The sequence below is a fragment of the Vanessa tameamea genome, chromosome 19 (genome assembly GCF_037043105.1).
Source record: "Vanessa tameamea isolate UH-Manoa-2023 chromosome 19, ilVanTame1 primary haplotype, whole genome shotgun sequence".
In the NCBI taxonomy this organism is placed as follows: Eukaryota; Metazoa; Arthropoda; class Insecta; order Lepidoptera; family Nymphalidae; genus Vanessa; species Vanessa tameamea.
The window spans coordinates 1,538,039-1,565,922 of NC_087327.1; the positions used below are offsets into that span (position 1 = coordinate 1,538,039).

The following is a 27,884-nucleotide window of genomic DNA, read 5'->3' on the forward strand; positions in this document are numbered from 1 at the left end:
GATGTCAATAGCAGACTTATTAAACATTTAAACTTTTAATTGCATATCTCTTATAGTTTTGATTTTATTGATATCTAAAAATCCTGATTTCGTCAACTCCATCCTGATTACATCAATTTCAATCGCACAATAGTTTTCGCAGTTTTTTCAGAAGCATAATTGCCAAAAACATTCCGTCTCGACAATTTAGGAGAACGGTCGTCGGTCATGAGGTTCGTTTTCATTGGTTTTGAGACGTGAGTACGGCAAACAACAATAATAAGGCGATCCGTACATTGCTATATTCGATCTAATATATTTTTTATTAGCAGTGTATTTCTAAATGTTATTAATATTATATCATTTTGACACATCTTTTTAAATAACTTTTAACATGGGTACTATAAACTTTCGAATACTATCGTTTTTTCAAATTAAAATTATCAGGAACAACCATTCTGCTAGAACTTTTTTGAAAAAATAACCGAAAGTAGCATTGTTGTGCAATAAGTGAAGTGAATATTTGTTTTTGATTATACTGCAACAGATTTTGGAGGCGATTCGACGAGTGTTACTTTAAGCTGCAATTTACCTGTCATTAACATTTATCTTTTAAAAAATTCTACTCCAATTCAATCTAATTTAGAGATAAAATAGCAAAAGACCTGAAAGATCAACAACAGTACCATAGTTGATATTGGTCTGTGTTCATTAGACATAAAAATACTAGTCCTATGAAATTATTTCTCTTTTGTCGGAGGAAGATATAAAAAATATATAATAACAGGTGCTTTAAGAATATTGTGCGAACGGAAGAGTGTCAAGTGTGACATTTGCAACAATGTTAAAGATTAAAAGGACGAGTTCAGATTTTATGGATAGTTTTATTGTAATAATTACAAAGTATTCAAGTTTTGTTGTTGAATTTTATATGTTAATAAAAATGAAATGTAATCTAATTCCATTAAAAAAACAACATCTTACACTTTACATTACATTATGAAAATATAGTCGAAGTGCGAGTACTAATAAATGTCGTCGTTATTGCAAATATTTTCTTAATCTGCCAATTAAAACATACTTTCTAATAATATTGTTCTTAGAACGATGCCATCGTTCTAAAAACAATATTATAGATCAAGGAGATTTTTAATTTATGAAGGTTTTAATTAGACAGTTTTAATAATATTAAACATAATGTAAGACTTGGTTTAAGTAAAAGACAGTAGTTAGAATAATATATATAATAATATAATTTGTTTCTGCATTATTTATTTTGTTTCTTATAAACTATATTGTTTTTATATATCTATGTAATCTTTTAAAATCAGTCTTCGTGGTTGCTAGGCGGCACACTTTCGAAAAGCATTTGAGTTAGGAATGTAAATTTTCCTGAAACAAAAGAATATAGTTTAATTTTAAAAATAACAAAATGCATTTTATTGTATGGGCATTTTTTTGTACATATTCTTTGGGTTCATAAAATATTAAGAATCCGCGAATAGTTCTACTACAGGGAAATAGCCTCCTTTTGATGATATTGGTTCTTAATCCTACAATGAGGGCTGGTGAATGTGCCGAGGCGTCCCAATAGTTATAATAGTTGAATTTTATCCAAAGTTTTTATGTTTTTAACCTTATAATCTTCGGTTATGCCTACTGAATTTTCATAAGCTTAATTTTTTTTATAAATTTATCTCGCACTTGGCGTGATGGATAACATCGGCATGAACCGGATCAGAATATGCTCCAGTTTCTCTTAAGCATTATCTAAAGTATAACGATCGTCCGAGTGTGAGCAATGTGCTGCCGATCTCCTCCCCACCACAAAAAGATTTTTAATAGACTTTCTGGGCCGTGAGGTGCCTCAGAAGGTTGAATGACGATGGTCAAAACTTGACCATCATAGGAGCCCAATACGGTTTAGCACCCCCAGCAAACTAGATTTAGACATGCCTGCGAGTATATAAAGCCACATTGGAGCTGTATGGTGAAATAAGTTTCGAGGCATGTACTCAAAAGAAGAAGTCTTAGCAGTCCAGCTTAGAAGTCCAGCAGTAAGACATTTTCACGCTGTTACACTACTTTATTTGACATATGACAAACATAATTAAATGTTTTCTATTGTATATTATTAAAAAAATACATACATTTTCAATTAACCAAATATATACTTATTTTTACTTACTTAATAAAGCTGTAGGTGTTTTCTTGTAATAGACAAATATAGTGTAGACTATTACACCGATGACTATAAAGCCAATAGCCATTAAATATTTAATTGAAGGATCATGGACGATAGGCAACACTGACAGGAATATTGCCACTACCAACACGAAGCAAGGCACAATTGTTGGCACTCTGTATGGTCTGGGCTTATTTGCCTGCGTCTTTCTCAACACTAGTAATGCGACCATAGCCAATCCATAGAAAAACCAAAGGAACCAACTAGCAAAGTCAATAAGGGTTTTAATGTTGCCAACCATAATAAATATTGAGGTAAGAATAGCCTGAAACAAAAAATATAAATTGTTTAAGAAATCCATTTTTTTGTTTGTTTAGAATTATTATTTACTAGCTGTGCCCGCGACTTCGTTCGCGTAGTTGTTGGAAACACTATCATGATTATCGTTTGATTGCTCACGTTGGTTTTTGTTATTATAATCGTCAATAAGATTTAATAATATGTTTTACAGTACTTCAGCGTAGATTATATTTTTAGTTTTATTTTCTTGTGGTAGAAGAACATACTGATTTTGCCCGCAACCCGATCTTGACAACGCGACATATAGTTGGCCGTGTGAAAAGCAGTCTTGACGTAAATCGATTCCTACGTGTTTAAATGTTTGGCCCTGTGATTTATTAATGGTTACGGCAAAAGATAACTTAATGGGAAATTGAATTCTTTTAAAATTAAAAGGTAAATCATTTGGAATCATTGGGATGCGAGGTATAAGCACTGTTTGACCAACTGCCGGACCAGTCAAAACTGTTGCAACGATCACGTTATTGCGAAGGAATTTTACTTGAAGGCGGATCCCGTTACATAAATTTGGTGGTTTAAGATTTCTGAGTAAAATTATCGCAGCACCTATTTTTAACTTCAGGGAATGTGGTGGAAGGCCGCTCGGGTTTAAAGAATTGAGAAACTCTTGTGGGTAATGGACAGCATCTTCTTGATCCATTACATTATCAATAGATGTGTAGGTAGTTATATCGCCTGGAAGTTTGGTTAAAATTAGGTCGTTAATTTCGTCAACGCTACTATTTCTCGCCGCCAATATTGCCCTTTGACACATCCATTGGTAATCTTTATTTTCTATTTCGACGATATTAGGGTAAACTTTTGATATTAAATCCTCTATGCTAGTCACTTTTTCTCCTAAATCGCGATCAATTTCAATTTTATTTTCAGAATGAGGTACTTTTCCATCTCCTATTAAAAGTAACTTTGAAGGAAAATTTGTACTTCCTCCCCCCAAATGTGCTCTCATATTCGTAGATAGTTTTAAGGTATGGACAAATTTCCATAACGGTGAACTTTTAAGGCAAGACCTTACAATGTCTGCTCTAGTTCCTCTTAAAATTACCGGTAAAGTTTGTCTAAATAAATTACCAACATCTGTGTTTTTATTGCTTATTGTTATACGGTCAATTATGACAACCCTTTTCTTAAACATAAAAGAAATATTGTACAATAGTGTACGATTGCGAATATTTTTTTTGTTAACAATTCGATGCAGGTGTATCGACATCTGGATGTAAGGCAAAAGAAAAAGTCAATTGTAAATAAATAAATCACAAACAAAATTCATACTCTGCCAAAACAAACAAAACGTTCAACAGGAAATGTAATAGTAAATCTGAATGACTTTTTTTTGTCTTGGATTAGGAGAAAAGTTCATGAATTGTAATACCTGACGGTAGACATGTTTGCTTAAACACTCAATTTTGATTCCAATTTTCTGTCATTATATAGGACCACTATGTACGTATAGGGTTTAAAAAAACATCAAGAAGAAGTGTATTTATCGATAGACCAGATTTACAAATTTGGAGTATATCATATATTTACAAACCTACCTTGGCTGACACCGCCTCCAAAAATAACAATAATTTTAACTATAATATATTATCGTAATAACTTTGCTGACTTTTAAATAGGCTAAATATTTTTAATTTCATTTTACATAGTATAAATCTAAAAAATATTGTGATCATTGTTTGTTATTCATAGGTTTGTGTTAAGTTAGATTTAAAGTGGGTAGGTACATACTTATCTCCTTGCGTGGAAACACAGAACGTACCTACATATTGGTAAGTAGAATAAGTTACTTGATTATTAAGTTGTAGAATAATAAGCAATTATTTTTTACTTTTTAGAGCATATTACTTTTTTTCTCTTTTGAAGTCGGTTTTTTTTTTGTCAAAATTTTTGTTTCTAAAAGATTCGGCCGAGTATCGCTAACGTGCTCCTTAGAATTGTTCCGTTCCCTTCCGTACCGTTACTTTGTCAAGGATCCTATGCTCAGAACCTTACCAAACTTTCACCATAGTACCCTTGAAGTATATCCTTTATAATAAAAAAAGAATCATTAAAATTGGTTGGCACAATTTTGAGTTATTCACCTATTTATCGCGCACATACATAATGCACATTTAAGACTTATATCGTTTTCATAGGGATACCATCATCGTAACAGGATAAAATTAAAATGGGGCCCCACGGGAAGCACTACCTTTCAAACAAAAAAAAATTATCAAAATCCAGTGAAAAGTTATGAGGTAAAAACATATAAAAAAAAAATACAGACGAATTGATAACCTCCTCCTTTTTGAAGTCGGTTGAAAACAAATAATATTAACTTAAACGTAATAAGATAAACAAACCGAACAATAAGAAGTTTAGATTTGTTTCTCCTTTGGTGTTATTATTTCATAAGGTGATTATAGTACAACCGTGTTGAATATGCTTGAACGTAATAGAAATGACTTGAAATATTGAACTACTAATTTATTTGTGTAGTCATTTTAAACGATATTCACCTATTTGCTTATTTGCATAATTTATTTTCTCAGTGATGATTAATCTGCATCGGTGAAAGTATCGCTCGCCATTTTGAACTTTTTTACGTGTGTAATGTAATTTTTATACCTTATTTATAGCGTGAAACGTTTGAATTGTTTACTTGCAAAGTACGAAGGAATGTTCATTGAAATTTTATCTTATATCGTAAGTTAAAACTACAGCCGATTATGATTTAAATGTAATCGATTTTAAACGATAAAAAATAATGAGCAAATAAGCTGATAACAAAACCTAATTTTGATAAATAATTTAACTATTAAGAATGTTAATTTTTTTAAGTCGTTATGTGCATTGCTACTTCGCAGAACTACACCTGCGGGTGAGAGTGGCGAGCGCGGCGGCGGGACTGACCCGCCTTCCCCTCAGCCGCCGCCGCGCCCCGCCTGCTAGCACACTCTTAACAAATAGACATATAGTGTCACGGACTTTTTTTTTATTATTAAAAGAGGAATATATCTTTCATACACATTTTTTGAGTAACTTAAAACGTTTATGCTGCGCACGCATCGAAAGTCCATAAATGTGAATAATTTTCCCCGTTTTTGCAACATTTCTCACTGTCGCTGCGCTCCTATTGGTCGCAGCGTAATGTTATATAGCCTAAAGCCTTCCTCTATAAATGGACTATTCAACAAAAAAAGAATTTTTCAAATCGGACCAGTAGTTCCTGAGATTAGCGCGTTTAAACAAACAAACAAACAAACTCTTCCGCTTTATATATTAGTATAGATTATTGTTTTGTTAAGTTATATTCAATCCAAATGATAGATATTATTAATATTGCTAAAAGCGAAATACTTGCAAAAGTTTTACTCTAAGCCAAATGTATTGAGTTGGCATGAGTTAAATGTCAGACTAAATTGGTGGTAACCTGGAATGCAACAGCTGGTGCTGGTGTCAGTCGCTTCATATTAACGTATGAGAATACTTCCAGCATATGACCCCCACGCGCAGCTGTGTAACATACTCTAAAAATAAACATTAATTTAGTACAATTTTATTTATATTTCCATTTTCTATAATATTCTTTTAACATATTGAAAAATCAAAGTCAAAATATCCATTTAATGTAACCACAACTTGATAACTCCTTTATAAATAAATAACTTATATTCTATTTGAGTACCTTACCTGGTAACACCAAATTGGACACTCATAGCACAACCAAATGTCGCTATGGCAACACCGAGTGGTATGAGAAAACTGGCAGGACCCAGCACTCGGGTTCCAAACGCTACAGCTACAGCGGGCACAGATACCATTTCAGCGTAAGACAGCACAGACATATACGCCACATTCATAAAGACGTACAGACCAGTAATAAGTGGTACAGCGATGGATATACTCAGGGGAACATTTCTGAGGAAAATAAATAAATATTTTTATAAACAAAAGTTGGCAACCATGGGCTTTCAAGTAAATCAATTCTCCTAAATCGTTGGATGGATTATATTAGACACATGTTAAGTCTTGAGTTAATTTGTATAAACTTTGTTTAATCTTGATGAGCGAAATTTTTCTCAGAAAAAAGTCAAGAAACAACGTAGGCTAAACCTCTTTCGCGTTTAATGTTTTAAATATTTGTAACTAGTAAAAAATCGTCTGTGCCTCCAAAAAACTGAGACGATATTTGATTACTTTGTAGTCTCGTGTTAGTGGTATACAGTAATTTTATTACCTTTTTTTAATAGCCGTCAAGTTTATGACTTTAAAATTATTATAAGACTTTTTTTGAAATATCTAACTTACACGCCTGGGTTAATAATTTCTTCTGTAACCACAGTTACGCTGTTCCAACCATCATACGCCCATAATCCTGAATACAATGCGAGAGCTATACCGCCTGGACTCTTTGTACTACCCTCAAAACCTTTGTTCAAGTTTTCAGTGTTGCCTGTAATATAAAAATATATATAATCATAATACGACTTCTAGAAAATATTACAATTCATTGAAATGTAATTATTATAAGTGCATATAATGACTCATAGTAAATGGAACTATTTTTTTTTTAAATATAGCTTAATTCAAATCTTTCTACTTTATGATAAACACAAGTTATGTTAGGAAACACATGTATATTCTTAATATATGATTTCTTAATATAAGTTATTTTAATAACAAACCTTTAATAATTTCATATAGTCCTCCGCCTATTACAATAAGGCAAGCAAAAACTTTGCACACCCCAAATATATTCTGTACCTTTACAAATAGTTTTACACTTGTTATATTGATGTATGTCATAACAACTGAAACAAAAATAGTAATATATTAACCAATAATAATTACGTATCTTGACTTTCATTTACATTACACAAATAAAAATGCTCTTTTGTTATATATAAATTCAGACCACCACTAATAACTGTGAAGTTTAACAAATTTAAATTGCATTACCATTAAAAATAACATTCCAAGTAAATTATAAGGTTGTTAATGAGTAATGATGAAACTATTCAGTACAAGTAGACTATTTCGAAATACCACACAAAAGTATATGCACTTTAAAAACATTTAGAATTGTTTACTTCCGGAGATTACCCCTTACATTCACCTAAACTTTTTATAATATAATTGAGATCTTGTATGATATTGTATTTGCTTATTTGTTACAATGTTAAATGTTAAAAAATATATTATTTTTACAATAATAAAATGTTTGAATTTTAATAATTGTCTTGCTGATACAAATATAACCAGTATTAACAATATTAAATAAAATATAATGTGTTTGCATAAAAACATCGGTCATTATAAAAATTTGCTTTGGTCTGTTGAATTAAAAAAAAAAAATTGTTGGTCAGTATTATTTATTAATACAAAATTATACAGTGAAAACATAAAAAAAACACATAATTTTTGATAATTATTGTATACAAAGTCTTACGATTATTAGAATATAATATTTAAGTGATATGAATTCAATAGGCAATTTTTACTTCCATATTATTATAAGGGTTACTTGTCACAATGTTCATATCTTTTAAAAGTTCTATAATCCTGTAGTTCTCTTGAGTAATTTGAACATAGCCACTGGATTCTTCGTTAAGTTTTTCCTGCATCAATTGCTGTAAAAAATAAGTTCTTTAACTAATTACAATAATCAGAGGATTTAAAACAATGTATTTTTAATATTACTTATTTAAATGTCATTGATGTTTATTTACATAATTCTAATAAATGAACATTATATTGGTATTTAGAAAATCATTAAAGGCCTGACAGAAACTATATTGTTCATCCTCCATAGTGTATAATCTGTATATAAATAACAAAAGTAATGAACCGAACAACTGATGTAGGAAGGTGCACTGGCAAATGGGCATTTGATAGTCAGCAATACCCATAGACAAACAAAAAAAAAATATAAGCCATCCTATACATCACTAATATGCTACTTATCTTGGGGTTATGTTCCTTCTGTCTTTCGTTACATTGGCCGACTCACCCTTCAAACCAATACACAACAACACAAAGTAGTGCTGCTTGGCATAAATGTGTGAGTGGTTCCTAAATAGATGTGCTTACACTAAGACTTAGCACAAAGTTAATTAACTTTAATTTGTGTAAAGAAAAGTAATATCTTACTCCCATAACTTCAACGATAGAATCACTTGCATTCGGGAACAATGATTGGATGAGTCCATGAAGTTCTGTTTTCAAAATGTGGAATGTTTCTTTAGCTTTTTGTAAGTGTTCTGGCCTGACTTCACACTGTACTATTCTAGGTCGAGATAGTGCTTCTTTTGCTGTATTCGTCAAATCATTTAACCTGAATTTAATTTTATATTTATAAGGATTTTGATATAGATCATTCTGTTTAAAGATGAATATTCTAATGATACCAACATTTGAAAATGCATTTGAAGGCAGATACTATAAAATAAGTTTTGCATAGTTTTGATTAAAAGCTTTTATTTTATAAGCAACGTATGTAAGGATTAAAAAATGCTACGTAAATGACATACCTTTGTATCTCATTATCAATATCAAGAATGGTTCCTCTCGTGAATGCAGTAAATTCCTTAACTTGTTCAGTCTTTTCTTTTATTTCAGCAAGAAATTGTGTTACTATTAAATTTTCGTCAATCGGTATGTGTGTCGTTGAATTTTGTATCTCCGCTCGTAAGCCTTCTACATAGCTAAGAGCTCTTTCTCCTACATTATTTACGGATATTGTTGCGTCGAAAGGAGAGTTTTCTATGATATTACAAATGTCGAGACATCTTTCTTGCAATCGTTTGATTTCACACGATAAATTTTCTTTGGTTTCCGCATTTAATTTACTGGACATGATAGCAATTAAACTTTTGAACTTTTACTTAACGGATAAAATAACACATTATAAACGAGTAAAGCTATATTGTATTTGGTTTTTTATAATTAAAGATACTTTTCACTCAATTGCAAGTTCTTTCTATATTATAGTGATTTCAAATTATAACGAAAAACGTTGCTAACACTGGCGTTTAAAGTTTATTGTATATTTGTATAAGTGTCACTTCACTGACAGTTGACACTAGTGCTTGCTGCGTACTGTAATTGATAAACCGTAAACTAATCGAGAACGCTGCGCTGTGCCGAACGTCATAATCGAAAACAAACGCACAAAAATTGAGAACATGTAAAAAATACTTTTAAATTAATAACTCACATAAAGCTGCCAAAGATCCCAGTTTGATGGCCGTTGCTTTGTAATCGGACTGTAACTCTGTTGTGAAGGGTTGAAAGGCGTATTCAGCAAAAGTCATCACGATAATAGCTACTTCTGCAGGTCTTAATATTACTACATAAATCCAGGCACATATAAATGAAGGCATAGGCCCCCAATATTTATGAGTTTTTCCAAATGCTTCTTGAAAATATGAATATTCTGCACCAGATTTTCCAAGAACTGTGCCTAATTCCGCAAATGATAATGCTCCTACAAGTAAAAAATGGTGGTTAATTATTATAAGTAATACGTATGAACATTTTAAAAATTAAAAAAGTTAAAAAAAAACATAAAATTACGATTATATAATTAAAAGGATAGGTATCTTACCTACACCCACCTAATAAAGATATAATTCCAGAAACAGTCCATACTATCAAACATAAAGCAACAGAACCGGAATGCTCTAAAGCTGTTGCTGGTGACACAAATATACCAGATCCGATCATAACTCCAAGAATTAAATTAACCGCAGAAAATAACCCTAGTTCCCGCTGTAATTTGACGGTACTTCCGGCCATATCAGACGTTTCATTGTCTTTGATCTTTTCGCTTTTTTCTATGGCTTTCATTTCTGTACTGGCCATATTTTTTTTTACCTGAAACAAAATAGAGTTAAATTAGTTTTTAACCGATTTCAAAATAAGGGGGAGGTTATCAGTTCCTTTGTATTTTGTTTTAATGTCTGTTATCTCATTCTTCGTCATATTTATGAACAGATTTGGAAAATTATTTTTTTGTTTGGGAGTGTATACTTCCCATTTGATCTATTTAAATTTGAAGAAAAATTTGAGGTAGATTATTTTTTGTTAAAACTGTATAAGTTTATATAACATAAAAAGAGTTCAATGTGTAAATTATACACTATCGCAACCATAAGAGGAGATAAGCCAAATATACAAAATTTGACAGCAAATTGGAGCGATTACATTGGCCGAGAGCCTGATTAATCTAAGACATTCATTATGGATTTGCGAAAAAATGGCACCTTCGAACGTCGACGAAACTTACCGTAATTTTGAAAGTAAAATTAAAGTAGATTTAAGTGTTATAGTGTTGTATGATAAGTAAAAATATATTAATCATAAACTCTTAGTTGTACATATAACAAAATATATTGCACAATATAGCTGAGTTATTAGCAAATAGCATTAAATACGTAAATCTAAGGTTTGTTTATCTTTATTCCTACATCGATAAATACATATGTGTATATAGATACTTCATGGAATAGGCTATAGGTATGCTAGGAATTAACATTTAAAACCCAATTATATTTAAAAAAAATATTTTTATTTGCTTTGATTGACAATAAATATTTTCCTAATTTCGTATAAGTATAGAAATATATAATATCAAGTACTTTCATTTTTTATACGCTTACTTATGTTATATAAATTTAATTCAATGTGTGGAAGCCTTAGGTGCTAGCGAGACTGTAAATACATTCTTACAGACTATGTATCTATAGTCCGTAGGCAACGAATAATCGAATTAATGGTGAATGAACTTGAAATTGTGAACGTTATCAGCGTAGTGATTCATATCACAATTGAAACTGTCTCAGTATTGTGGACTTTATTTCGCTTTAAAAACGAGCTATATTAAAACAGATAAAAGTAAATAAGTTCGTGGGAATTAACCCTACTATGAGAAAGAGGTCAGAGTGAACATTACGTTCATATTGCCGAATCATACAGGAAAGACTGACCACTTAGTGCCAATAAAGAAAAATGCTAGCGGTATTCTCTATACAGAGGAAATATGTCGCTTAATTGGGTAAATGGTTCAGTATTTTAACTGCAACACTATTTAATAAGGATGCCACGATGATTCCGATTAATTTTAAAAACCATTGATTAGGTAATGCTATTTGGAATTTCAAAGATGAATAATTCACTTATAAACCATTATCGTAGAACTTGTTGTTCGATTATAATTAATATAAATTACAGTTTGAAATCTTTGCCCTAAAATTCAAAGTAGCCGTATAAAAAAAAAAGTATCTCTAATCTGTTTCCGTGTAGACTGATATCAAGTCATGCATAGCTCATTCCAATGCGTTAATATTTCTTATCATCGTGATAAGTATCCACTAAACCAATACCTCACATGTATTCTGTTAAATGAAAGCAATTTTTGGCTTTATTACAGTTATTATATCAAGTACCAAACAATACTTGGCTTTCTGTATTCTAGTGTGGAATCTAAGTCAATGTGACGATATTTTGACAAAACTCCTTGTTATAGTTTAAATTACTTTAATAAATTATTTAAAAAGTCACACTTAATCGAAATTTCATCAATTTATGAACTATATTTATCTTTGTGATCCGTTAGAAAAGTCTGTTAAATCTCTAATTCATTGTTTTTTTAAAAGCCCGCTAAAAATTCCTATCGTTTTTTGTTATTACAAATGATTATCAATTGCTTAGGTACAATAGACTTAAGTAACATTTTTGGCTTAACTGAATATGTATATCTATAAACATAGATTATATATATTTAGCTGGCACGTCATATAACATTACAAAAGCTTGGATGCCACTTAAATTTTTGCATTTTTTACATTATTCCGTTTTCTGAGGGATACTGCATTAGTAAAATTTGTAACGGAAAGTCTGTACTAATTTATAGATGTCATTATCAATCGATTACAAAGTTACATAATGTCATGATCTTGTATGTAAAGATTACCGACATTTGCAGAAGCTACATTTATCTATGTTAAATGTTATCATATAACACCCGGACAATTAATAGATAGGAGTTATAATGGAGTTATACCATTTCTAAAGATAAGGTTCACGATAGTTGTAATTTTTTTATCATGAATGTAGCTAACTGTTTTATCGGACAACACTATATGGATCGATGAAAACTCGGCATGTTTTTAGAGATTATACTTTAAATGAAACCCTAAAAGATACTTAGTTCGGTAATTCTTCGGTACAAGAAAGATCAAACACCGATGGAGTTAACGATATTTATCTATAAATGAATATCGTAAATGGAAAGGAAGACATATTATAGCGCAATGATGCTTATAGGAAATGAGGTGTAAAGTTTAATACTGAGTTTTTTAACGATCTAAATTTTTGGTATCCAGTATAGGTGTCACATCTGATAATAAATGTGTTCGTAAATCGTAGGTTACTAACTCTTACGCTTAATATTAATTTTTTTTTTTTTAAATGTATTGGAAATGGCGCTTTATATACCCACTTTCATAATGTTAACCATTAAAAAAACACTGAAGAGGAAGGCGACGGTAACTTTTTTATTTTTAAATAATGAAACTATTTCCTTTAATAAATACATTTTATTTGCAAGAATTTAACAAAATATTATTATGGATCATTATTACAAATTTCAATAAATGAAAAGGAATGATGAATATATATTTTTAAAATTTTCATCATAACTCATAACTGATATCGCAGACAGAATATAAGCAATATGTAACAATAAAATGACAAATAAAAGCATAGATAATATTTGGTATGCCACTAAATCCAAATGATAATAATGATTGTTTGATTAACGACAGACGTTTTATCAGGAGCACTATCGTTAAGAAAATGTTATAATTAATATTTTAATCACTCGTACTTTTTATTACATTTGAACTTGGTTTTAAATTAGTGTAGATTGACGTCTTGTTTTTTGTCTATAACTTATTCGTCTGATACTGATATGATTCCCGAACTGAACCAAACGAAAAAAAAAAAAATTATCTGTCACAGCGTATCACAAACGCCCTTTTGCATGGGGGACCGAAGAAATATTTCAATGACTGTAAATTTAATATCTTATATCCCATTATTTGGCCTTTAGGCAGTTAACTACACAGTCTAATTGTCAATCCGGCAGTTTTGATTTCTAGGAATCTTCTGTAACGCCAAGAAAGATTATTATCTTCTGAGAAGTCTCACTGATAGTCCAAGATTAGAATATAATTCCTATGATTAGAATATAATATAGGGGCAGCCTTAAGGCGCGGCGCACTGCTTTTTTTGCACCCCTGTATCCTGGATTAAGACAGGCCTGCTTACCACCCCGTGATCTACACCCTTATTAGCCGCTAAACGAATGAGACTATCAACATACAGAATACCTCTATCTGACCTACATAAGATCACCGTCCTTATTTGTTTGTTGATAATTGATAAAAATGTTTGCTTAGTCTGTAATACTTTTAAGTATTTACAAAACGATTAGCTTTACTTTTGCTGATGGCAATATAATTTTAAGATGTTTAGTTTATTTTAGTATTAGAAATAAGCCCCAGCTGAATGTGCCCCTTCATGGTAAATAATCACTATCAGTATTTGCACTGCTAGAACTAAGAAGTATTTATGTCCAATGCTATAAATGCTAAATTCAACCGTCAGTATGCCAAAAACATTTACGTCCCTTACGTCGGTTTAATAAATGCGATCTTAGCGTCAAGTAGGCGGGTGGTGAAATGAGCCACCTTATTTTCTCTTAAGTGGTAGCAGTCAGTGGCGTTGTAAATATTAAGTATTCTTTAATTTACACCAATCATACTAAACTGAACCGGAACACAACAATACGAAGAATTGCTGTTTGAGTGAATTGTATCTTAACATATCGAGTTTTTTTGGCGTTCTATTGCTACATTATACATATACCTAGATGTTTTTTGGTAGAATTGTTTTCGAAAAATTAACTAACAAAGATCGTTTTAAACATTACCCTGCTTAAGCACGCTGTGTCCAATCTGATGAAATGCTATATCTCTTACATCATAATGTTTTCCATTGAATAGAACAATGGGAATTACGAAGTAAATTGAAGGACTCTTAATGGATCAAATTGCTTACTTTGTGTATTGATTATTTACGATTGTTATTTTTACGATCATCAATACCTCATTTAAGCCAAAAGTCTTCAAAACTGTCAGTGATAGTGCAATCAACAGTCTTACGGAAATAGGTATCGGATTATATTTCTTATAGTTTAGAACGATGTTAAATTTAGAACCTTAGATTGGAGCATCTTTTCAACCCTGACTAACTTTCAGAGTCAGACGTATTTGGTAAATAAACTAGTACGCAACGGTACCTACGTAAGATTTTTTATGTTTATTGAACTATTTAACAGTTTTATATACGTCTTAGTATAGTTTGATAATTTTACGCGTAAATTCGTCACGAGAAAATCATTCACGAGCAAGGTGGACACTATTGTAACATACTTCTACACAATCAGATTTGAGTAAATTAATTTACAAGAAAATACTAAATGTTGATTCCTGTAGACCTTATTGATTAGATAAATAAATTGATAATATGACGATATGCAGATCCATTGGCCTTGAAATAAGTCATACAAATGTCTTGCATTTCCAGAATACTATCAATAGTAAGATCATAGTTCTAATTAATATTTTACAGTAGAAATAGCAAACTGTACTGATGGCAAATCTAAACGAAGCAATTTTTTATATGACTGTGTAAGTGTGGGCCCAAAGCAGAGTGGCTTGTCGCTGGCGGTGCTTTGCTTTAAAAATGAGCACAGATTGACGTACGTCATAATGGTGTCTCCTATGAAATTGGAAACCTTAGAATAGTTCGTGCCAAGTTAGTAATACACGTCAGTTTTATAGCAATCGTAAATATGACAATTATAACTATAATAAGAAGATAATAATAATAACTTTAAATATAAAATATAAATGAGAAGTCGATAAAATTTGTAAAAATAAAGATAGGATATTTTCAGTAACGGATTATTAGAATTCAAAGGTGAAATTAAGCGTTTATCAACGGTTGTATGTAAGTTATTTATTCTTTAACCTGATTTGAATTTTTTTTTCGTTTTTTTGTACGTAGAAAACTTCAACGTAACTTAAGGTTTTGCTTTGATTCGATTGTTGCTTGTCGCATGAAAGACGATATTAAGTACTTATTATTAAGATATCTACCACTTAATTCTTAACTGGTTGTGTGTCAGTATTACATTGCTTTAGGGAGCTTTTTGTGGGTGATTAAATTTATTGGTTATACTTTTTAACGCGTTGCTATTGGCTAGTTAAATTAATAGTGAATGGGTTGTGGCTATCGAGGTGGCCTTGCCGGACTATACAATCAGTCCGTATGACATCTGGTTTTGTCACGTACTATAGCGAGTCTATCTTTTATGCATTGTAAATTTTGAAACATGACTCACAGAAAAAATAAAGTACTTACTTACTTACACTGTAGTCATGAAAACAAATTAACCAGATTTTTTTTCCGGATTTCATAGAAATTAATGTTAATCTTAGGTATAGTTTTATTTTTTTATTGAAATGGTTAGTAAGTCCCACATTGATTGTCTTGTCGTTAGTTCTAATACATGTTAGAAGCAAACGAGGCAAAAGGCCTTAGCAAAAGGGTTGAAGTATTTCTTGTAGTGGAAGTTTTTGACTTTTTCTACTGTGTTAAAAATGTGCAGGATAAATGTCAGTTTATTTTCCTAAAAAATCACAAAGGATTGGCAAATAAAAAATACATATTGTACTCTCTCCGAGTTGATTGGGCAAACGTACAAAAAAAACGTACTCTGTACGTACGCGGTTACTAAACTTTTAAATGTACCAACGTCTGCAAGTTTCTTAATATCTGTCGATAAGTTTCTTAATAAATTCAAAAGACTACAACAACGTGACTACTTCCGAAACAACTGAAGATTTCAAAAGAGACTACCGTGCGAAAAATAATAAATTAAAACATAAAATAATTCGTTCAATTCAAAGTAGATTATCATTTTCACGGTATTATTTTATTTTAATCAAATATTTTGATATTATTATTCAAGGAAACATCAATAACAGGTGCTTGGAAAAAGTTTTCATCATACCCTGATAAGGATCTATCACAATCCAAGTGATGAGTACATGACTTAAGCATATCCGTAAAATTCTTTCATTTGCGCTGCTGCTAAGAATTTATTAACAGAAAAACTATTTGATTCGGTAAGGCTTTCGATTACTTGGTATCATCATTTGCTTTATTTTGTAATTTTGTAAATATGTACCTATCCAGTTTACGCATTTTTTAATATGTAATCAATATTCATCGAATCGTATGGATGTACACATAACTTTATCATCATATTTGACAGACAACACTTATGAGTAATAAACGGGTATTTACGGACATTATCAAGGAGAGACAAGTGAGATATACCTAACGTCGACGATCAATCGCGAGACATTTTATGTAGAAAAAGTATAACTCGAAAATATCATATTTCAGTCTTATATTTTTTATTTGGTTGTGCTCTTATATAAAGAATACATATCACAATCTTCCAATAAAATCTTAAGAATTATATGTTTTTTTTCTAAGAGCTCCTTCAATTATAGAAAACCACAGAATGCTCAACTTTATGCACACGTATAACTATTACTAATAACAAATATTAATAATATAAAACTGAGTAATATTATAAACATAACAGTGGAAAAAGTAATTAAAACTTAGGATTAAACGTTTTTCGTTCTGATTAGATACCATCGACTATTTGGCGGTAGGTCTTTGTGCAAGCCCGTCTGGGTAGAGCCCCTCTTATCACATATTCCACCGCTAAGCTAATATTTAGTATTGTTGTGTTAATGGGTGAGTGTGCCAGTGTAATTACAGGCACAAGGGTCATAACAACTTAGTTCCTAATGTTGAGAGCGCATTGGTGATGTAAGAATTTTATATAAATATTTTATTCTTTGAAAGTATGCATTATGATTCGTTCAGTATTTTTTCAGAAACGATTACGTCTACACGAAAATTGTCTTGAACAAAAAATATCTAAGTTGTCACGACTTACAACTTTTACAGAAAACAATTTATTAAACATGAACGCGAATTTTTATTTTTATCTCGAATGACTTTGAAACTAAAATTGGCGCCAATTTTAATTGTCACATCTGTGCTTAAATTTCAAGATAGAAAGCGTATATATGCTTTTGAAAATAAATAAATAAACATTGGAAAAAATGTTGAATTGGTTTCATTTCAATTTCATTTTCGTGTATTATCTCATAATACTGCCATATATAATTCTAGCCCTTTCACTTAACACGTTTCATTCCCACGCTGACAATATTTATGGTTCCTGGTTCAAAACATGGGATACTTTTTATTCTTCTATCTCTATTTTTATGGCCACTCCAAAAATAACTTTACGAAATTTGAAAATTATGCCAGTATAAATGCTTCTATATAATATTTATTATAATCATAATGACAGGTCATCATTAGTTAATTGGTTTGTAACCTCGACTTCTTTCATATTTCATTACACTTATTTAGAATGCTTTTTATTTTTTTAATATTCTCTTTGGACATTGTTATTTAATATTAGACAACAACGAAACTAGTTTTGAATGGGAATTCAATATCGCTTCGATAAGAGTTAAAAATGTTTATTTTTTATTATTTAGTTTTCGATTTAGAAGTTATTGTATTCGAATCGATTTTCGAATGTTCAAATTTTAAGAAGAATTGATAAGCGTCTTTTGTGAACGAATATTTTGAAATAAATAAGAAAATTGTCTTTGGTACTATGACATAATATTATTAATCTTTTTAAAGTATGTTTTACGTAGATAACTGATAGATAATTGTGTGAGTTTGTATTGTATGTATACAATATTGTAGCCATAGTAAACGATTAGAATAAGTTTATAATTTATAATTCAATTACTGTTAGCGAGCGGTTATCAGCCACTATATTATAACATATAATTAGGTAATAAAATAGAAATTTATGGTAGTAAGTAATGTACAAATACATAATGTCGTGTTAAACGTGTCATCTCTAGGTATAGAGCTTACAAGGATAAATACTTAACAATGTATTATAATACGAATATATAACATGTACATTAATATTTATCATGCTTGTTATCAAATCCAACGTAGTACGTGTTCAATGATTATACAGGGTTATTGGTAATTCGAAAGATATTTTTGAATTGAAAAAAAAATTGAAAAATGAATTGAAGTTTAAGTGTTTGGCTGTGATTTGAAACTGCGCTTTTATGTTCATATTTTCAAGTTACCAAAATTAAAACAATCTTTATTTTTGTCATATTTCTATTATATGTTAATACGATGACAGCGAGCACTATGTTTTTTGACATAATACTGTCACTGTCATCTGTCACGAATTTAAATTTTATACAATTGTATAACTATAAATCAATCTGATAAATGTTGAGTAAACGAGTAATATAATGATTGCGTGGTATTTGAAATGTTATTACTACTACTACTTCTTATACTGTTCGTAAATGTATCACGTGGAGAGCAACGCACGGATAATTCTAATTGTAATAAAATATTCTATAATAATTTAGCGTGTACGTTTATGTAGGGTGCGATAAACGACGTTTATATGACTAAAGTTTATTGTTTATTTGAAACAATACTGAGTCATTGTTGGACGAGTCCGTAAATAGTTATCAAACATCATCCTTTCCATTCATAAAAAGGTCTATACGGGTATATATAAAACCTCATCAAATGTATTTTTTTCATAAAAGAAGAAATAAAAAGGCAAATGTTACGTCTGTAACTGGCACTTATTAGGCACTCGTGACTTCTGAGGTTGGTTTATTAAACATGTTTAATAATAAAAGGTAAAATTACAATAATTATTTTATTGTTACAATAATTTTATTATTATTGACGAAATAATGATAAGAAAATCAGTTCTTAACGGTAGTTTGTAGAATTTATGTACGTAGAATACGTTGGTATGTGACAAAATTGCGTGTAAACATTTATACAGCTTTTGAAAATAAAAATTGGGAGTGTTCATTTATCTAGATACGTAAACTATAGTACCAAGTTTCACAGACACTAATTATTATTAGTACCTACCAACAGGCGTGATGATTAAACCATTGAATGTAATTAAGGTCAAAGTGATGGTACCTTCTAGCAGGTATATTTATTTCTAAAGATCTTCTAAATAGCTTAAAAAGCTCGGTCGGTAATTTATAATTTTCAAATATTGTCCTTCTATTATTTTATGATATCAAATGTTGAAGTTTGTAAAAATGTTCAACAGCAATTAAAGTTGTGTGCGCATACGCAATAATATGCATCATAGTGGCGTTTAATTGGACAGATTTTATTTACTTCTTTCATATTCTTTTTTTACATTTATAATGACGATGTCATCCTGACCTATTTCGGCCACAGCAACCAATCAATGTAGAACAGCCAACTATGCAGGATTTATCATATTAAAAAGTGATATTGATACAAGTGTAATCTCTATTGTCTCTCTCATAATCCAATGGAATGGAAACCAAAAAAGAGTTACTATCCGACCAACGGCTTTGCGTTTTCAATGTACGGACACACGCCCGTACATTAAAAATGGGTGGAATCTGGGTGCGTGTGTGCGTGTCTCCAATTTCCAGGCTTCTGCCTATCACTAAAAACATTTCGAGAGGAAAACTTAATACCTAACTTTTTATCAGCTCGACTTGGGGTTTGAAAACGGGACTTCGGGATCTGCGACCAACAAGGCAGTCAGGATTCAGTTTGGAGTCTTGATCTTATTATATTTATATCGGCGTTTGCGTAGCTTTGGAATAATAAAATATATGTTTTTATAATAAATTTATTGCTGTTGGTATTAATTTGCTAAGCAGAATAGCTCTTTTGATCATTGTATGAAATAGATAATTTGAAAAGGCATAAGGCACCTATACAATAAATCAAATCACAAAATCTTTTCTTTATACAAATCTATTGCGGAACAAAGATTTGTTCCAAATTTCTGGTATATATATATCTTGGATATTATTATAATATTCTTTTGTTTCCTCTTGTTATAAATGTGGACCAAACTGTTAAGATATGATAAATCGATCGCAAATATAATCGTAGATATTACAACTGTCAGCTGTGACACACTTTCGAACGAACTCACTAAAATTTTGACATTACATATATATTATGAATTATTGACCATTCCATAAAAAAACCAATACGCCCCATCTTAATCTTGGGAACTAAGATGTTTTGTCTTTTGTGCCTCTAGTTACACTGACTCACTTCCCCTTCAAACTGGAAGACAACAATACTGAGTTAGTACTCAAGTCTTGTACAGACTTCTACCACCATGTAAAATAAATATAATAAAAAATTCTATCTTGGTTATATATACCTATAGCTTAATATTTACTTTTAATTTTATTATGTAATAACAGTATGTTATTTATAAAATACCCTTACATAAAGCTGAAAGTATTTGTATAAAAATAGACAGATAATATCTATATCACAACACGATACATTCCAGCAACTTCAGAAGAGCGTTCTTTGTTTCAATTTTAATAAAACGAAAACTGCATTTCCTTGAAACGTGTAAGAAACCGTTTAACGTCTAAAAATAAATAACTAAAATAAACGTGTCTCGTAAACGAATTGCGCAGCTGATGTTATTGACCGAAATGCAGAGATGCATTTAAAATTTTTAATACACAACGCATCATGCATTTATTTTATTTTATTTATACATACAATTCTCGTTCTTATGCTTTTGTATTTCGGAACAAAATGATGTGAAAATTGTGTTTTTTCTTTTGTTTTTGTTTATGAAGGCGTTTTGTATTACCAAGTAATGCAACGGGTATTTAAATTTGACACCGCTCAACGAGCACTTTAAATGAATTTGAGTAAATGATAAATCATTTTAAGTTTCGTTTGAATTCAATACATTTAATTTCAATACGAAGTATTCAGAATTGGTTTTGTTTTTCTTTGAAGTAAAAATGATCGCACTAACATTGTTTCTCATGAAATGTATGATTAATTAACTTTATCATTATGAAGTTATTATTTTGTAACATGTAAATGAAAAAAAAATACATAAATACTTTTGAAACATAATTTATGATAATCATTATTTATTTATAAATATTTTTTAATTATTAATTTACTCAACTAACTAGCTATATAAGCCATGGCGCCTTAAAATCTAATCGAGGCGGAAAAAGTTATTCGGTTTTATTTTAAGGAGTGCGGAAGTAGGCACACACAGCCGTGCTTCGGAATGCTGAGCTATCATCAGGTCATTGAGATTGAATGCCGTGGCCTAAATTCTGTCAAGAGAAAAAATAAGATTGATTTTAAATTTTACGTCTTTGTGTAATATCGTCTATTACAGAGCCAGCCACTAGGGAAACATTTTTTCATTTAAGGCGTATACACAATACACAGATTATATATACGTATATATATTGGGTTTTGATGTGTAGTCCCAGCGGCTAGTGGCTTTCTTTAAGGCTCTAAAAAATAAAAACTTTATACAGACACAAATTCATGCTTACGAACACGTTTATTTAATTTTATTATTTTGTTTTGGTTACTTTCCAAAACATGGTGTACTAATTAAAGGGAAGGTACTAGTTTCTGAAACACTGTTATCTGGCTCGGGCTACATTGTACTGTTCATAATTTTTTTTTATAATAAGCTTTTATTATTATTATTTACCTATTAAATGTTATGGCTTAACGCTTAACTAGAAATATAATATACGTAGTTGCAGAGTTTTTAATAAATTTTTATTTATGAATGTAACTATAATTGTTTATAAGTCGTATTACTAAAACGCATTTAAAACGTTTCAAGGATACGTTTGTTTGTCTTACAAGATTTCAATTTTAAATAGAACTTTTTTATTTGAGTGTAAGTTATCTTTGTTATTAAGATACTGATTCCATTATAAATACACCTACATCGATAAGTATCTTTGCATTAAGATTAAAATAACTTTTTCAGGCGACAAATCAACAAATAGGTATAATGCTGTTAGATATAATGATCGTAGGTGGCAATAATGGCGAAATTTTTGTAATTACTTACATCAGGGTAGGGCAGCACTTTAGTATTAAAAGTGAAATATACATGTATGGATTATTTTCGTCCAGTATTTCATTGTTCTGTCATTTCATTTGTAATATTTAAGCTCTTTAGGAACTCTAGAGCACTGGGGTTATCAAGGGTCAGAATTATACAATAAACGCTGTTCCGCGTATTTGGTTTGTGATTAAATTTGAATCTATAAATATAGAAAATAAAAGAGTAGAGATGGTGTTACCTTACCGGAAATCAACATTTATAGAAATGTAGTCTAACTATCTTAAAAAAACATCTTGAATATTTTTAAGGTTTTGACACTGGTTGGTTGTGCACTACTTTACTTGGTGGTAGGGCTTTATGCAAGCCCGTCTGGGTAGGTACCACCCACTCACCAGATATTCTACCGCCAAATAACAGTACTCTGTATTGTTGTGTTCCGGTTGGAAGGGGAGTAAGCCAGTGTAATCACAGGCACAAGGGACATAACATCTTAGTTTCCAAGGTTGGTGGCGCATAGGTGATGTAAGGAATGGTTAATATTTCTTACAGCGCCTTTGTCTATGGGCGGTGGTGATCACTTACCATCAGGTGGCCCATATGCACGTTCGCCAACCAATGCCATAAAAAAAAAAAAAACTAGATAACGAAACCCGACAATTATTTCTGGATAAATGTAAGTTTAGAGAGTCTAAGACCAAAAATATGTATTGTGTACCTGCTGTCCATAGTGTTGAAAGCATTCTTAAATAAATACAATATCAGCAGCAATATTTTTTACATGTCAACCTATTCGTCAGGCATTCTACAGCCAAATAGTTTTAAAAATACTTTTACTTAGTTCCGAAGGTGTCCTTTTTAATGTTTTTAAATAAATCTGAATCAAAAAATATTTTTAAAATCACGGTTATAGTGCTCGGGTCTATGCGCAAAACTGCAATAGAGGAGTCAAGTCAAGGTCGAGATTTGTCAATATCCTGAGCCACAATCAAGGCAAGTCAACCATACAGAGGCAAACCGTCAACGTCAAGGTTATCTTAACTACTATTTTAAATGCTAAAATAACTCTGTCGGTCTGTATTTAGGTCTGTTGCTCTTTCACGGTCTAAAAACTGAGCCGAATTCAATGCAATTTGGTATGAAGCAAGCATGCACTCAATGGAAGGACATATGCTTACGTTTTTATGCCTAATACCTGACGACCAAAACTCTAAACGTGAGCGAAAACGCGGCCACAACTAGTATGTTATATGTGTAAGATGTGGTGCCACCGTGACGGAAAAGGTACTGCTGGTTTTTATCCCCGGGTGCAATGGTTTGTAGGCATAAATGTAACAAAGCGTAGTGCGCTACTGTAGTTTTTGACGTTTTACGTGATATCGAAGTTGTAGATAAGATTTTTTCCTTATGAAATTTATTTTCCATGATTTATTTTAGTTGTGCAAAACACTAAAAAAACAAAAATATTGTGGCTGTCGCCCAATTTACATATGAATGGCCCTGATTCGTAACAATACATTTTTGTATTGTATTCATTGATAATAGGACTCAAGACTAATTTCGCCCGACGCATATTGCGCAATAACCAACTGCAAGTACGAGTATAAAGTACCGTGTCACATAAAATATCTTAAGTATCACATTACAAACATAACGGTTTTATAATGTTATGTAAGCATGTCCTTGACTTAGCGTAAAGTTAGACGTAAATAGGTTTGGTATACAACCTAGCATATAAGGTTGTCAGCTGGAGTTCGATTCAGTATTTAAACTTTTTTGAGTGTTATAAGAGTACAATTTGAAGGAGCAATTAATATGTGAAATTATTTTACTGAAAAAGTTTTCACATAATTATGCAATGCTGCATACGATATTTTTTAGAAACAAGATATTAATATAAGGAATAATTACAGATAATAAAATAAATAAAAGTTATCAATATTAAGAACATGTTTTCATATTTGAATTATTTCAATAATATTAATGACTAATTTAAATAACATTTTAGGGATGTAATGGTAGTCGTTATACATAATAATCTACTTAATAAGCCTGTATTAATATTTTCGTGCAGGTCTACGATAGACCCGATCGAAACCTATCCACAATTATAGATCGTTAAAAAATAATGATTTTTTAATCAACAACGTATATCTGCAAAATTTGTATAATCGAGATATTTCGATATTAAATCCATACAGTTCAATGACAAGACAGTTCAATGACAAGACAGTTCAATGGGCGTCCATGTTTGACGTTTACGGGTGCGTTCAGAAAGTGTGTTCCAAATAACAATTTCGTGCAGGCGTACGATAGACTCGATAGAAACTTATCCATAATAAATTATAGATCAAAGTTTATGAATATTTATATGTTATATAAAAAGTAAAGAATAAACCATATTTGTTTATTTTTTTTTACCCGAGCGAAGCCCGGTTTTCATCTAGTATTACTATAATTTTTTACACAGACTCAATAGCTTATCGACTTTTTTTTAATTTAAGTATATAAAAGACAGATGGTAATGCTATCAGACGGCCTTATTAAAACCTGTTGGGTCTCGATCATTACAGTCAAACGACTGACAAATGTGTCATTAATATGTGAACACTGTCTCTTTCAAGTGTGTACACATCCACACAGCAATATTAACATCGTTAGTTGTTTATTTAACCGACTCCAAAAAAGAGGTTCTGAGAGAAATCTTATATCATCTGTTCATATTGTTTGCGCGATTATTTAAGTACTATACTATATTACTATACTATATACTATACTATATTTATGACTATAGTTTAGGTACTAGTGTTAACAAATGTTCATAAATTAGTTAATAACGATGTTCAATTATCATACTTTTATGAGTTAGGTACTCGTAACATTGTGGATTTAGGTGTTTGAAAAATAATTTTGTTGAAATATCTAAACATTTATTTACTTTTATGGATTGGAGCCCGTTTTTTTGTTATTGCAATGTTATTGCAATATGAAGTTAATACATACATAAAATTATTATGTTCGTTTTTTGAAAGATAGTTTTAACCTTATTGGTACTATTTGTCAGAACGTAGTAAAAAACTCCTTTTATCAGTTTTATCGTAAGTTAATAGTGCATAATTTCGTTTGAAATTATGTTAAATTTATTTCAAATGGAGTTTAAACATGTGTTTCAATCTGGAACACAGAATTGTTAAGTTATTGTTTAATATACAGGATTACTATTATACAATAAATGAATTTATTTCAAAAGCTGGTGAAAGGGCCGGGCTAACATCTAAACGTGCCTAGACAATTACTATTTATAGAATTGTAGCCAACGGCTTCGGCTTGGGGTTGGTTGTTAGGTACAAAAAAAGTAGGTTAAGTCCTTTTTGAAGTTCAAGCTTCCTTTATACCAAATTTCATCTAATTCCGTTCAGTTGTTTGGCCGTGATAGAGCAACCAACAAACAAACAGATAGACATAGTTACTTTCCTATTTATAATATTAGAATAGATAGATATTTATCAATATACGCTAATATTTTTTTATTAACATGTCATACGCTTTGACATAGAGTTAAAGAAGTTATTACGAGTGGTATCCCCATAAAGAAAGTTATGTCCAGTTTTCCGAATTTTAATTTATATAAGTTAATTACGGTATAATCTAATTAAAAAACTTAAGAGTAAACTGATGATATCTATCCAAGAGAGAGCGTGTGTGAGGAAATCAGAGAGCAGTGATTACATACAATTATAGGCAAAATTTACAGTTAATGTATGATTAAAATTTAAAACATGTCGCATAACGTATGATAAGTATTTAATTTTTAAATGTATTTTCCTTTTTGTTTATACATAGATCACAGATCCACTCTGATTTCTGGAAGATAATTTATTACGAGTTAATACTTCCGAACAATTTATTGATTGCACATATCCAATTTCAATTTAAAATAAAACGGAACACAAACGCTCAAATATGTTTTGAAACGAAATAGAAGATGTCAGTTATCAGTAGAGCTATTTTGTAAGACCAAACTCGAAACACAACACGGAACACGAATCAAAATAGCGTATCACAACTCACTAGACGGTTTGAATACTTCACGAATAATATACAATGTGAGTTTTTACAGAAAAGCTACTAAAGAAAGGGAAAATAAAGGCGAGAAAAAGGAAAGGGGTAGAACAGTTTCAATTGTTTATTTATATATGATTTTCAATGTAAATATTTTACTTGAAAACAGATGTTCCTTAATATATGTAGTTATTTAACCGAATACATTTTTTAACCTTTTTCTTTCAACCACGAAAAGTATTTTTTCTTTTTCAATAAAGAATTTTAGGTAGTTGAATTTTTTTAAAAGTGTTTACAATCGTACACTTTCTCTAATTTGTTATTTCTTTTTGATATTATAATAAAAGGAAAGTAATAGAACAGTGTGTTGGGAATTTTATTTAACAATTATTGCAATTTGCAGCAGGCATTCTGCATCGGTTGGTACAATTATAGCACATAAATAACAGTTATGTTTTGTCACTTAAAGCATAAAGTACTTTTATTAAAAATAAATACTTTATAATGACACAAATTTAAATAAAAAAAAAAATCCTTCGGTTTACGAGCTTTGTCAAGTAAATTGATTTTAAGAAGCTTATTGTGAATTATGTTCTTAAGAATAATTGTTTTTGTGTAATATATTTCAATATAATAAAAATATCTTAAATTTTAATAATTTAAATTATTAATTTCCGTATATAGTATATCAATTAGTATAATAGTAAAATATATTGAAAACAAAATAAAATATATTCTTTAAGGCTTTCATTTTAAATTATAGATTAATGGTAATAAAGTTGAATTATATTAGACTTACCTTTAATTTATAAATATAAAACACTTCACAAAGAAAATCACTGGCACATTATAAAATAAAATAAATCGATACAAAACGATACTATTTCGATGAATACGGTTAATGCGTGCTTCCACAGTTACAACAGGTTTAAGACTGATGCATTATCGCGTACATTACTTCGTAGTTCGTTACAATAATATCGGTTACTCGATAAGATACATTATCGATTACGTATTTGTTGATAAGGCGATCTTGATTAATCCCTCTTTTCATAAATTAGATCAAAGTACTTAAAAGTATTGTTGATAGGTCCTTTATTGATAATCGTAACGGCCTGTCAGTGTGTATTGAAGCGAATAGCAAAATTT

At 30.5% G+C, this 27,884-nt stretch overlaps 2 protein-coding genes across 3 annotated transcripts; both read right to left on the reverse strand.

Annotated features, from left to right (window-relative positions):
• Window positions 1-1,208: 1,208 nt before the first annotated feature.
• On the reverse strand, window positions 1,209-27,671 carry LOC113397077 (b(0,+)-type amino acid transporter 1-like). 2 transcript variants are annotated; one of them, XM_026635230.2, is made up of 9 exons: window positions 27,535-27,671; window positions 10,126-10,384; window positions 9,726-9,995; window positions 7,195-7,320; window positions 6,818-6,962; window positions 6,200-6,427; window positions 5,940-6,036; window positions 2,168-2,489; window positions 1,209-1,371 (listed from the first exon to the last, which is right to left on the reverse strand). In XM_026635230.2, exons 2-9 carry the CDS (start codon window positions 10,370-10,372, stop codon window positions 1,307-1,309), a joined length of 1,500 nt encoding a protein of 499 aa, XP_026491015.1. In that variant the 5' UTR covers window positions 10,373-10,384; window positions 27,535-27,671; the 3' UTR covers window positions 1,209-1,306. The 2 variants fall into 2 exon arrangements, with proteins under 2 accessions (XP_026491015.1, XP_026491016.1); XM_026635231.2 differs by lacking the exon at window positions 27,535-27,671 and having other exon boundaries at window positions 10,116-10,351.
• Window positions 7,872-9,561, reverse strand: LOC113397079 (uncharacterized). Its single transcript, XM_026635233.2, has 3 exons — window positions 9,040-9,561; window positions 8,660-8,843; window positions 7,872-8,139 (listed from the first exon to the last, which is right to left on the reverse strand). The coding sequence occupies exons 1-3, from the start codon at window positions 9,363-9,365 to the stop codon at window positions 7,993-7,995; spliced, it is 657 nt and encodes a 218-aa protein (XP_026491018.1). The 5' UTR covers window positions 9,366-9,561; the 3' UTR covers window positions 7,872-7,992.
• Window positions 27,672-27,884: the final 213 nt, after the last annotated feature.